This window comes from Triturus cristatus, chromosome 12, assembly GCF_964204655.1.
Source record: "Triturus cristatus chromosome 12, aTriCri1.1, whole genome shotgun sequence".
NCBI classification, from domain to species: Eukaryota; Metazoa; Chordata; class Amphibia; order Caudata; family Salamandridae; genus Triturus; species Triturus cristatus.
This window is the reverse complement of record NC_140595.1, coordinates 844,022,524-844,034,620: the sequence shown is the minus strand read 5'-3', so window position 1 is coordinate 844,034,620 and position 12,097 is coordinate 844,022,524. Positions and strand designations below refer to the sequence as shown.

Below are 12,097 nucleotides of genomic sequence, written 5' to 3'. Positions count from 1 at the left end.
GCGATAATTTTTTCGCCTGTCTTGATAATATGCCCCCAAGTACGTTACATAAGAGGATTTACATATTTACATGTTACAAATATAATTGGGATAGTTAAAAAGTAAAATAAAAACAAGCATTTGCAATGCAATAGGTCTCGCATTACTGAAAGTTTGAGCTATTGGTGTTGCAAGTAGTAAAGCAACGCCACTAGCTCAAACTTTCAGTAATGCAAGACCTATTGCATTGCAAATGCTTGTTTATTTTTTCAGGCATGAGCGTGTCGTTTTATTTTATGTGTCCATACTGCCCTGACCATGTAGATTCTCATCAATAAGATATGACGGAATATCTACTTTGGAGAGGCAGGATGGAAAAATGAAAGGATGTTAAATGAACAAAGAAGTTATGAAAAATGAAACCCATACGAAAATGTGTATTCTAAACTTTCTCTATCACTTATAGAAATATTAGGGGAAATTTTGAGACGTCAACGCATAGCACACATCCGGCGGGGCAGATGTACACAAATAAGGGCTATAAAAGTGCAGTTTTGGGGGCAACGGAGTGGGTGTAATTCCTTCTCATCACTTCCATAGATCACGAGCCAACACCGTGGAAGGAGGGAGGGAGGTAAATATTTGCATAGCGCAAACCTTGCCAAAAGGCATCATAGCGCTGTTAGTGCTGTACAGGGTCCCATTGTGAGTAGAAAACAATATTTTTGCATAACATTAATTTAAATTACATCATCTAGGATGACAGCAGAGTGCTATGCAGAATAACAATATTGAGTGTAATACACTATTTTTTGTATACCGGTAATTTAAATTTAATAATCAAAGATATGGCTAGAGTAAACAAACAATTTTAATCAATGCAAAATTCCACAAATGTATCAGATACTTTTCTGCTTCATAAATACTCACTCCATGTCATATGTAACACTCTCATTCGTCCATTGTGTGCTGTGCATTGCATTCTGGGCCATGCGGTTTCCATTTCCTGTTTTAGGCAAGGACTATGAATTCAAGTGTGTAAAGTTATGCTGTCTGAAAAGTCATGATTGAAGGCATAGTCTGTTACATTGCGTCATTTGGCAGCTAAACAATCATGTATGTATAAGCTCAAGGCAAAACAGGGCCAGCAGGTCAACTTTCAACACAGACACATTAAAAGGAGGCTCCGACCTTTAGAATGACGATTTCAGGCCCAGTCGGTCGCAGACAGTATAGGTGGTGATTTAGAAAGGAAGGCAAGAGCCTGCCACTCACTACGGGATGGATTGATGCTTTTTAGTCTGCCGCTTGACAGAGTGTTGAAGGAGGACTCTTAAGGAAATGAAATACAGCAGGAAATGAGCTGCCAATCAGCGTGAGGTGAAAGGTCAACAGCATGTAGGTCAGTTAACCGAACAAATCAAGGCAAAGGTCAGTAGAGTATATAGAGAAGGAAGTTCACGGGGTCAGGTCAAATAAGCCAATCAGCAATTACAACGTGGGCTGGACGAGGAGTTCAATGTGAATGTTGGACATTCTTGGCGTTGAAAAGGCAATGCTTGTTGACTAACTAATGAGATTCGGCACACAGTTCAGATAATCTGCCGGGCAATCTCCAGCCAGAAGTGTCCCATGGGTAATTTACAAGTAAGGTTTGATAAACTAGCATGCGTTTAGTGGGGGGCCACTGAGGTGAAGATGGGGAGGAGGCGTGGGGGCTAAGGTAACCCCAAAGCTCAGTAACATAATAGGAATAGTTAAAAATGTGTTCATCTGGCTACAAGCAGAATCTGATTGAAGACTCTGTACTTACTGTTTCGAAATTCAGGAATGTTTCACTTTTATCGGTGCAGAGCCTCCCCTGCCATTTACACAAAACGCCAGTTAGTTCATACTTATGTGAAGGGGAGACGTCCGCAAACATTTATACGAAAAAATGTGTTTATATTTTGAGCGTATATCAAGGCACATTGAAAAACCGCGACCGAGCTGCCCAATGCCGCTGCGTCAACAGATCGCTCAAGCTTCACGGCTTCATGAATGAGAAGCTCGCCAGGCCGGGTCGCTTTCTTTGCATTATGAGATCTGTAGTTCACAAGTTGGACTGACTACACGTCCCAAAACTTAACTAGTCTTCAGTCCTGGACGCTAACAAACCGGAAGTCAGGCGCCCGTGCCTGGGGACGTGGGCGGGGCCTGCTCCGGCAAAAAGAGAAACCGGTGTGCCGTGCTAACGCGGGGCTCCCATGCTGAAGGGAGAGCACCGCGGTGGCGGCCAGAGTGGAGAGAAGCCCCGGGTCCCAGGAGGGAGCCCGGGTGAAGACTGCGGCGGCCGAGGCTGCCCACGGCAGCGCGGTGCTCCCTGGAGTGCAGGGAAGCCCCGCAAGAGAAGTGCTGCAGCCGCCAGGAGTAGCCCCCCCGGAAAGCAGCCCAGTGAGGGAAGAAGGGCTGGGGGGCTCCGTGTGGGCTATTGTTGGTGCCTGATCGAGGCACAGTGTCCTTTTGGTATTCTGAGCGGCCCGTCTTGCAGCGGGCCGCTCCAAAGGGGCTGGCATGTGGTTGGAAGGGGGACAGGAGATGTGCACATCGCGTGTGTGGACGTGCGTGTTCACGTGCGCGTACACAGGCTCAAATCCGCCAAAAGCCTTGCGTGTGCCCATCTCCTGTCCCACTTCCGAGGCAAGTCAGCAACAATAGATTTCGCTGACGACAGCGCTTTCGCGCTGTGTTTGCAAGGCGAGACCTAAAAGAGGGGGCTAACACACAAAAAACTAAGTACAGGAATAAAATACATATTTACACCGTTGGGAAATCCTAAAGAATGTAATATCTTGTAAACAGAAGCCCAGAGACGTAATAACAGGGCGTAGTCCTATATCTATGTCTGTGGCCCCCGCTTGCATGATCCTTCTTCGGATGCGTGCCTAGGAGGCCGCCAGGGTTCCCGTTCACAGATGGTCGCTGCTTCGGGTCCCACCCATGGTGAGGCCCGTGGTCGCCGGTGTGAAACGCTGCAGCCGCCCGGCCCCGGGCCCACGCTCCCACAGAGCCCAGGCCCAGTGATGCTGAAGCTGCGGGCCGCAGGCGGCTGGCTCATGACTTCCGGAGCGCAAACGCCTATGTCTTCCGGGTCGGGTCTAGGTGTTTTTGTCCAATCGTATGCTTTATCGAGTCAGTCGAGCCACAAGCCCTTCCTCTACTGGCTCCTCTGCTTGTCGATCACTGTGACCGCCTCCTCCGATTGGCCCTCCCTGCCTTCGGTTCTTGGAGGCTGCTGGAGTGGGAAGTGGGTCTGAAACAACAGGAGGAATCTCACGTCCATGGCCCTCGGGCTCAGGCTTGTGGCCGGTTCCGGTGTGGGGTGCCACTCCTGCTGACTCGGAAGGGAGGGGGAGACTGGACTGCCAGCCTGGGCGACGTGCCCTCGCCCCAGGGCAAGAGGGTGTGGCGCTGGCCTGGGAGCGACCAGCTGCACCGTCCCAGCTTCGAGGAACAGGGGCCTGGCTGGGGTCTACGCATGTTCGGGCCCGGAGGCCACGTGACAGGGCCCGGAGGCCACATGCCCGGCCCAGGCGGCCATGTGCCCGGCCCAGGGATCTGTGGGCCCACCATGGGGGCTTGTAGACCTTGGGGAGGAGTACACGATCCAAGACAAGGAAACTATGAACTCCTGCGAGGGAACAGCATCCCCGGGGCACAAGGAGGCTTCAATCCTATACCCAGTGACTGTGTGCAAGGAGCCTTTATACCCGGGAGGGGCGGCCATGGACCTGACTGGCATACCCAAGGTCCCGGGCGAGGAGAGCACATGATCAGGGGAAGAGACTGGGGGCATAGACCCGGAGGATACGGTTCTCAGGAAATAAACTGGGGTCCCAGGCAAGGAGACTCTGGTCCCAGCCTAGGAGGCTTTGGCCCTGGGCGAGGAGACTTTGGCTCTTTCCGAGGAGACTTTGGCCCTGGCCGTGGAGACTTTAACTCAGGCCGTGGAGACTTTAACTCTGGCCGTGAAGACTTTGGCCCTGGCCGAGGAAACTTTGGCTCTGGCCGAGGAGACTTTGACCCTGTCAGAGGAGACTTTGGCTCTGGCCGAGGAGACTTTGGCTCTGGCCGAGGAGACTTTGGCACTGGCCGTGGAGACTTTGGCACTTGCAGAGGAGTCTTTGGCACTGGCCGAGGAAACTGGGGTCCCGGTCAAGGAAACTGGGGTCTCAACCAAGGAAACTGGGGTTCCAACCAAGGAGACAGTGGACCCATTGGGCCGAAGCAAGGAAACTGCGGACCGAAGCAAGAGAAGAGAGGAGATTGCATGCCCAATAGAGGAAGCTGTGCAACTGGAAGAGGAGGCTTTGGTACTGATAGAGCGAGTTTGTTGAAAAACCGGAAACCATGTCATGGAAAAGAAACTTGCGAACTGGTTAAAGGAAACTGTGTGCAACGGGAAGGACACAGTGTGAAAACAAAGGAGTCCAAACCATCAAAAGATGAAGGGGAGATCAATGGGAAGGAGCAGCATCAACTACAAGAGCAGGAAGAGCTGAAGGACATAACTCAACTGGAGCAAGGCCCTGTGAAGATGGAACTTTCAAAGCTAAGTTTGGCAAAAAAAGATCCCATGAAAGCAGAGCCTCCTACGACAGGGCTCTCAAAAGTAGAGTCTCCAAAAGCAGTTTTCCAGAAAGTAGAACCACCAAAGACAGAACTCCCAAAAGCAAAGATTCTAAAGAATCAGAAGGTGAAAGCAGAGTTGAGTACTAAGAATCCAAAATCGGAGGTTCCAACTTCAGCTCTTCCAAATGAGAAAGTCCCAAAAGTAAGGGCCCCAGAAGCAGAAAGGCGTAATGTAGGATCCACAAAAACAGGACTACCGCAGGCAGGGGCCCAAAAAGCAGAGCCTATGAATGCAGAGCTCTCAAAGCACAATCCAATGGCTAAATGTCAGAAAGCAGTGACCCCCAAATCAAAATCTCCACAGGCAGAACTCCCAAAAGGAGTTAACGTGCAGGGAGGCCTACAAGTGAAATCTCAGCTGCCATCAGTGTCTCTGGTGAACCAGCAGGGCTTTTTTCGGCCTTACAGACCCACAATGCCGCATATGCTACCCCCGAAGCAAGGGAAAAAAGGAGTTAACGTGAAGGAAGGCCTACAAGTGAAATCTCAGCTGCAATCAGTGTCTCTGGTGCACCAACAGGGCTTTTTTCGGCCTTACAAACCCACAGTTCCGCATAAGCCACCACCACCCTCATCTAAATTCCCAGGGTGTTTTATGTCACCCCCGAAGCAAGGGAAAGGACACTTAGTGAAAAAGAATCCATCAAAAGGTGACAAGATACTTAAGCCTCATATTAGAAGGAGGAACAATGGGAAGAAGCGGAATCGACTACGAGAGCGGGGAGAGGTGGAGAACATGATTCAACAGAAGCACGGCTCCATCAAAATGGAATCTTCAAAACTAGGTTCCTCAAAGAAAGAGCCCATAAAAGCAGAGACTCCTAATGTATGGCTCTCAAAAGTAGAGCCTCAAAAATCAGAATTCCTGAAAGTAGAAACACAAAAGACAAAACTCTCAAAATCAAATATTCTAAAGAATGAGAAGGTGAAAGTAGAGACACTGAGGACTAAGACTCAAAAAGCAGAAGCTCCAGTATCAGATTATCTAAAGGTGAAAGTCCTAAAGGCAAAGGCCTCAGAAGCAGAAGGGCCAAAGGCAGTGCCCACAAAAGCAGTACGACCAAAGGCAGGAGCCCAAAAAGCAGAGACTCTAAATGCCAAGCTCCCAAAAGACATTCCAGTGGCTAAACATCAGAAAGGAGAGACCCCCAAACCAGAATCGCCAGAGGCTGAACCCACAAAAGAAGATAACGTGAAGGAACACCAATGGGCCTTTCTTCGGCCTTGCAGAACTCCACAGAGTTTCACAGTGCCGCATAAGGAACCAGCACCCCCAAAGCAATTCCCAGTGGACTCTATGCCATCCCCGATGTCTCCTGTTGCATCCAAATCTAAACCACGGTTTTCTGTGGTCTCGTATGCACCACTTCTGCCTTTACAGATGCTTCAGCAACCTCTGCCAATGCCACAGAAATTTCCAGGCCCCCCTCCATTTCTTTCTATGCCCCAACTAAGGCCTCCCGGGCCACACTTGCACATATCAGGGCTTCCAGTGTTCCCTCCCATACTCCGTATACCTGCGATGGATAACAATGAATCACCACCACTCCAACAGAGGTACTTCATGCCGACCTCTACGCCAAAGCATGAGTTCTCCGGCCCACCGGCACATTCACAGGGTTTCTCAGTGCAACACCCAGTGCCACCTATGTCCCCTGTAGTAATTCATGGCCAACTAGCTAATCCACATACTCTTCCTAAACCACCAGTGTATCCACAGGAGTCTCCAGTATCTTATCAGGTGCCCTGTAATCCCCAAATACCTCAGCAAAAGGACAGATTGAGACCATCCCCACCAGTAATGATGGTCCAAGCTCCCTTTATATTGACAGATGTCTTTCCATCCAGTGGACTTTCAGCATCAGTTAGTGGTCCTTATTCTTCTGAAGGAAACCCCTTTGTGGTTCCAATTCGTAATCACGGTGCTGAGGCTGTTCCCACCCACGATGTCCAGTATCCTTGTGCTCCTCTCAGTGCTACTCAACGCACACCCTACACTTTACAGAAGGACTCTGTCTTGGCTAATTTTAGCTTTAGAAGTCCGGATGTATTCTGTACTTCAAATGTAGAAAAGCTGGATGGCCTACGGACTACACATGATGTTAACATGGCTCAGGAGCACTGTTGTCAACCCTGTGGGGGTGATGAATTGACAGATGACTTTCCATCCAGTGTTCCTTCAGCATCAGTTAGTGGTCCTTATTCTTCTGAAGGAACCCCCTTTGTGGTTCCAATTCATAATCAAGGTGCCCCCAGACCTGCTGAGGCTGTCACTTTACAGAAGGACTCTGTCTTGGCTAATTTTAGCTTTAAAAGTCAGGATGTATTATGTACTTCAAATGTAGAAAAGCTGGATGGTCTACAGACTACACATGATGTTAACATGGCTCAGGAGCACTGTTCTCAACCCCGTGGGGGTGATGAATTGACAGATGACTTTCCACCCAGTGTTCCTTCAGCATCAGTGAGTGATCCTTATTCTTCTGAAGGAACCCCCTTTGTGGTTCCAATTCGTAACCACAGTGCCCCCAGCCCTAGTGAGGCTGTTCCCATCCAAGATGTCTGGAATCCTTGTGCCCCTCTCAGTGCTACTCAACGCACACCCTACACTTTACAGAAGGACTCTGTCTTGGCTAATTTTAGCTTTAAAAGTCAGGATGTATTATGTACTTCAAAAGTAGAAAAGGTGGATGGCCTACGGACCACACATGATGTTAACAAGGTTCAGGAGCACTGCTCTCAACCCTGTGGGGGTGATGAAGACATAGACTCCTTCATGGAGAAGATCAAAAAGGAGATGCAAATTTTGTGGCCAGATGCAGATAACTGTCTCAAGTCGAGAAGTAGGAGCAGATCACCTTCATTAAGCTCTCCACGAAGAAGGCACAGCCGTCTGACACCAAGTAAGCATTCTAGCTGTTTGACTCGGTTGAGGAATCTCTCTCCTTGCTTCAGAGGTTTATCTCGGCATTCGAGGAGTCGGTCTCAGCATTCGAGGAGTCGGTCTCGGCGTTCGAGGAGTCGGTCTCGGCGTTCGAGGAGTCGGTCACGGCGTTCGAGGAGTCTGTCACGGCGTTCGAGGAGTCTGTCACGGCGTTCGAGGAGTCTGTCACGGCGTTCGAGGAGTCTGTCACGGCGTTCGAGGAGTCTGTCACGGCGTTCGAGGAGTCTGTCACGGCGTTCGAGGAGTCGGTCACGGCGTTCGAGGAGTCGGTCGCGGCGTTCGAGGAGTCGGTCTCTGCGTTCGAGGAGTCGGTCTCTGCGTTCGAGGAGTCGGTCTCTGTGTTCGAGGAGTCGGTCTCTGCGTTCGAGGAGTCGGTCTCTGCGTTCGAGGAGTCGGTCTCTGCGTTCGAGGAGTGGGTCTCGGGGTTCGAGGAGTCGGTCCCTGCGCTCGAGGAGTCGGTCCCTGCGCTCGAGGAGTCGGTCCCTGCGCTCGAGGAGTCGGTCCCTGCGCTCGAGGAGTCGGTCCCTGCGCTCGAGGAGTCGGTCCCTGCGCTCGAGGGGTCGGTCCCTGCGCTCGAGGGGTCGGTCCCTGCGCTCGAGGAGTCGGTCCCTGCGCTCGAGGAGTCGGTCCCTGCGCTCGAGGAGTCGGTCCCTGCGCTCGAGGAGTCGGTCCCTGCGCTCGAGGAGTCGGTCCCTGCGCTCGAGGAGTCGGTCCCTGCGCTCGAGGAGTCGGTCTCTACGCTCAAGCAGTCGGTCTCTGCGTTTGAGAAGACGGTCCCTGCAATCAAGGAGTCATTCTTCAAAGCGAATCTTGTGCTCAAGAAGTAGGTCTTCAGTTCTACACCACTCTCCAGTGAAGACAAAACAGGAATTGATACTTTCAGCCAAGTCCAGTATCCCATCCCTGAAGGACATACAGCACTTGCCATTTTCCATGGATAGTGACCACTCTTCAACAGAGAGGACTAGTGGCCACTCTTCAACAGAGAGGACTGACTGGTCCTGTTATCTATTTTCTTCTAAGAATCATTCCCCACTAAAACGGGCAAACAAAAATTCCATAAATTCTCCAAAGGCTTGGATTCACTCTCTTTTGTTAAAGGATAACGCATCATCTAAATTGTCTCAGAACACTAGCCTCCCTTGCCTGAAGACAAGACGTCAGTCTAAGAAGCACTGTTCACTAGAAGGGGCTAACCAAAAGTTCTCACAGGACAGTAGCCAGTGTGCATATACAACAACCCGTGTGCTTTCATCCCTTAGTGATACACAGCCTCCACTTGAAAAGACAAGATTGCACCCACCTCTTTCCTCGCAACACAGGAAAAAGTCCACACAGAAAAGTAGCAACCAGCCATTGCCTCACATGTCTTTTCCATCAGGCACAGATTCGTCTATAAGCAAGTCTCAATGGAGGGAGCGTTGTAAACAGCTTTCTTAACCACAGGCATATCTATAACCAACTCCAGAGAGTTAAGACTGGATAAAACAGTGTCCCATATTCCAAAAGCATCAAGATGAAGGATAGCTTTGAACACCAGTGCATTTCTTGACGATCCAAAAGTAAATTAATTTGAGAAGAAACAGTGTTCACAGTAGAAGAAAGTCTGGTAAATGTCTGATCTGGACAGACAGTTCAAATTTCTTTCGTGTTTTTGAGAATATGAGAAGCCTTCGAAGGCTGCTGGGCATTCCGCTGGATCCCTTTTAGATGACACTGTTAAAGTAGGTTTTATTGGGTTTGTGTGCGGTTCTAATCTCTCCGTACATTACTCTCTTGAACAGTATTCTGTCAATCCAGAGCATGTGAGCCCGCTGCAAACACGGTATGCCATCATGGTTAAGGCTGTGGTTCTCTTCCGGTGCAAGCAAGTACTTGCAGAAGTTGCACTAGATTACTGAGTGTATACCCTTTGGGAACTTTGCCCATAAAAAGACTTGGTTTGTTCCTTGTTGAACCACATAAGCCTCAGAACCAAATGTATGATCTCTTGTCAGGAGCTGTATATTTTTCTGTTTTATGGGGATATTTCCGTGAAATGGTATCTCAGAGTTGTGGTCATATCACAAATATAAAACATTGAAAACAGTTTGTCTCTTGCAGTAAGATGTTTCTTTCTACTTAATGTGACAAAACAAGACTTGTTTCTGAAATGAAAGAGGAATGAGAAAGGCACCAATCGTTACAGTGCAGAATGCACCACATTTGCTTTGAAACTGTGACCAATTCTGAAAGCAGTTTAAAGCTTATCAGAATTAAAAGGCAGTTTGTAGCTGCATTAGTTGGTGCACTCCCATTGCACATTTGTAGGAAGTCATGCAGTTCATCTGTCAGAGCTCACCCACCTCTTCTGACATGCTCAGGTGGAGAGCGATAGGTACTCTAGCTTATTCCCTGGCTTAATACTATCAGACTCCAGAGCATAATAAATGTTTGATAACAAACTCTGATTTAATATTAAGCCCCTCAATATCTCTCTACCCAAAATAGAAGGTTTCCTTTGGGGAGGGGGGATTTCTCCAATGGCATAAACTTGTGCTAGAAAATAGAGTTTCTGTGAGATTGGGGCTCTCTGTACATTTTGACATGCTGTCCTGGATGTTTTTATTGTCGCCCAGAGCCCATAGGCAGGACCAGCAAAGGCACTGCAAGAGGGAAGTGAAAGCAGTGTGTGGAGTTGAAAAGAAAGATTGTTGGGGCAGAATAAACAAATTCATATCTCCTCTGCTGCCCATGCCTCTCTTGTCCAATCACACCTCTCTCCTGATTCATGATTGCACCAGCCCTGGTGGGGTTAGGAGTAACTATTACACCCAGCAACATCGAATAACCACAGCATTGTAATTATTGGGTGCAATAATGACAGCCTGGCACAAGTAAAGCCATTTATTATAGGAACTAACATGCAGATTCTGGAGCCACCAACTCCAACATCTGAATGTATAAGTAGGCATTTTCCACGGTGAATTCTGGGGATTACGTAATTATTACAAAACATGTAACTTGTGCTTGTGAAGCTTACCGAAATAGAAGTGGGAGTCGGAAAAGAAGCAACCACTCATAATGAGGGCCTGGTGTAAAGGTGCGGGTCCTCCAGGTCATTGTCGTGGAATGGTGGGTGACTTGAGTGACCCTTTGCTTCTGCCGTATTTGATGGTGAAGAACAACAGTCTGTAATCCTAGGTGCTGTTTGACTGTCATTTTTGAGTACTGAAATGGCTGTGCAGTACATTTATGCACGTTTTACATCCCTCTGTCGTGTAAGTCATCAGAGGCTTTCTCATAAGCCATGGTAGTCACCCAGTCTATTTTATTTCTTTCTGTATCTCTGTGTTGCATCTATATCTTAAGTAATGTTGAGAAGCTGTATCTAAAAATGGTTTAACCATGAGTTATGGATTTCTTCCTCGTAGCATGTTACAAATTTTGTGGGCGAAGGGTAAAGTGGCAGTGTTTTGTATAAATTTAATGTAGAAAATGGATGGGTTTATCAAACATTTGAAGTAGCGTTTGATGGTCCAGATTCCTGCTTTCAGCCTTACAAAGGGTTCGTTCTATCTTGGGTGATTAGCTGGTGTGGGGAGCCACTGCACACGCTGTGCGATCAAAGGATCTGAATTTTAGAATGACAAGGGTTATGAGTGTGCCCAATCAGAGAGTTGGGTTTCCAGTAAAGTGCCTTTTGTTCAAGTCATGTAGTTGGCATCCTTTTTGACAGGATGTTTCACGTAACTTTCTAGTCCCCTTAATCCCCAGCAGAGTATTCATACGAATCCATGCAACAAAAATAAACCCTATTGAAAACATAAATCCTTCATCACCTGGTGATGGTGATGGTAGGTTGCAGCTGCCTTTCTACGAAAACTATTCCTGCTGAGTTAAACCTGATGAAAAAATGATAATACAAGCTGAATGATTTTTAATGAGAATGTTACCAGATCCCGAAGGGTAGTGTTACAGAATTCTTCATCGGAGCAGACCTCTATAGTGTAAAAGAGAAACTCTTAAGATGCCTAAACTACTCCATTTTAAAATAGAAGCCTGAGTTTAGTTTATACTCCACAGAAATCTTTTGGATCTCAGTACTGATGAGATTTTCCAGATGGGTGACATTGGAGGATTTATCATGAACAATGAATCCCTGGTCTTGTTATTGTGAATCTACAGCTGGATGTCCCCTGAAGGATTGTTTGCTTTGGCTCTGTCTCCATTTTAAGAATGGCAGTACACCTGATCCTAATACAGCAGCTCAATTAAGCATAATGGGTGAAAGAAAGGCAATACACCGGTGATGTTCAGAAATCCAAGTTGAATAGCAGTACAAGTGAACAGACATTGAAGGTGAGTTTTGTCAGGAGGCAAGATTGATGGACAAATCAAGGTAAACGGAAGGTGATTTCTTAAATGGTTCATGGCTAATCCGCGTAGATGTGCAGGACCCGTTTGCTCAAATGACCTTCTTTGGTTCAGTGATGTGAATAGTCCTATCAAGGGTCTCGGCAG

The 12,097-nt window shown here is 48.0% G+C and overlaps 1 protein-coding gene across 1 annotated transcript; it reads left to right on the top strand.

Moving 5' to 3' along the window:
* Positions 1–3,207: 3,207 nt before the first annotated feature.
* Positions 3,208–9,682, top strand: LOC146783050 (uncharacterized). The gene has a single exon (XM_085639795.1). It carries the CDS (start codon positions 3,497–3,499, stop codon positions 9,032–9,034), a length of 5,538 nt encoding a protein of 1,845 aa, XP_085495921.1. The 5' UTR covers positions 3,208–3,496; the 3' UTR covers positions 9,035–9,682.
* Positions 9,683–12,097: the final 2,415 nt, after the last annotated feature.

What these genes read in the sequence shown, in the direction of transcription:
- LOC146783050 (XM_085639795.1), top strand. Translation starts at nt 3,497, where the DNA reads ATGTTCGGGCCCGGAGGCCACGTGACAGGGCCCGGAGGCCACATGCCC.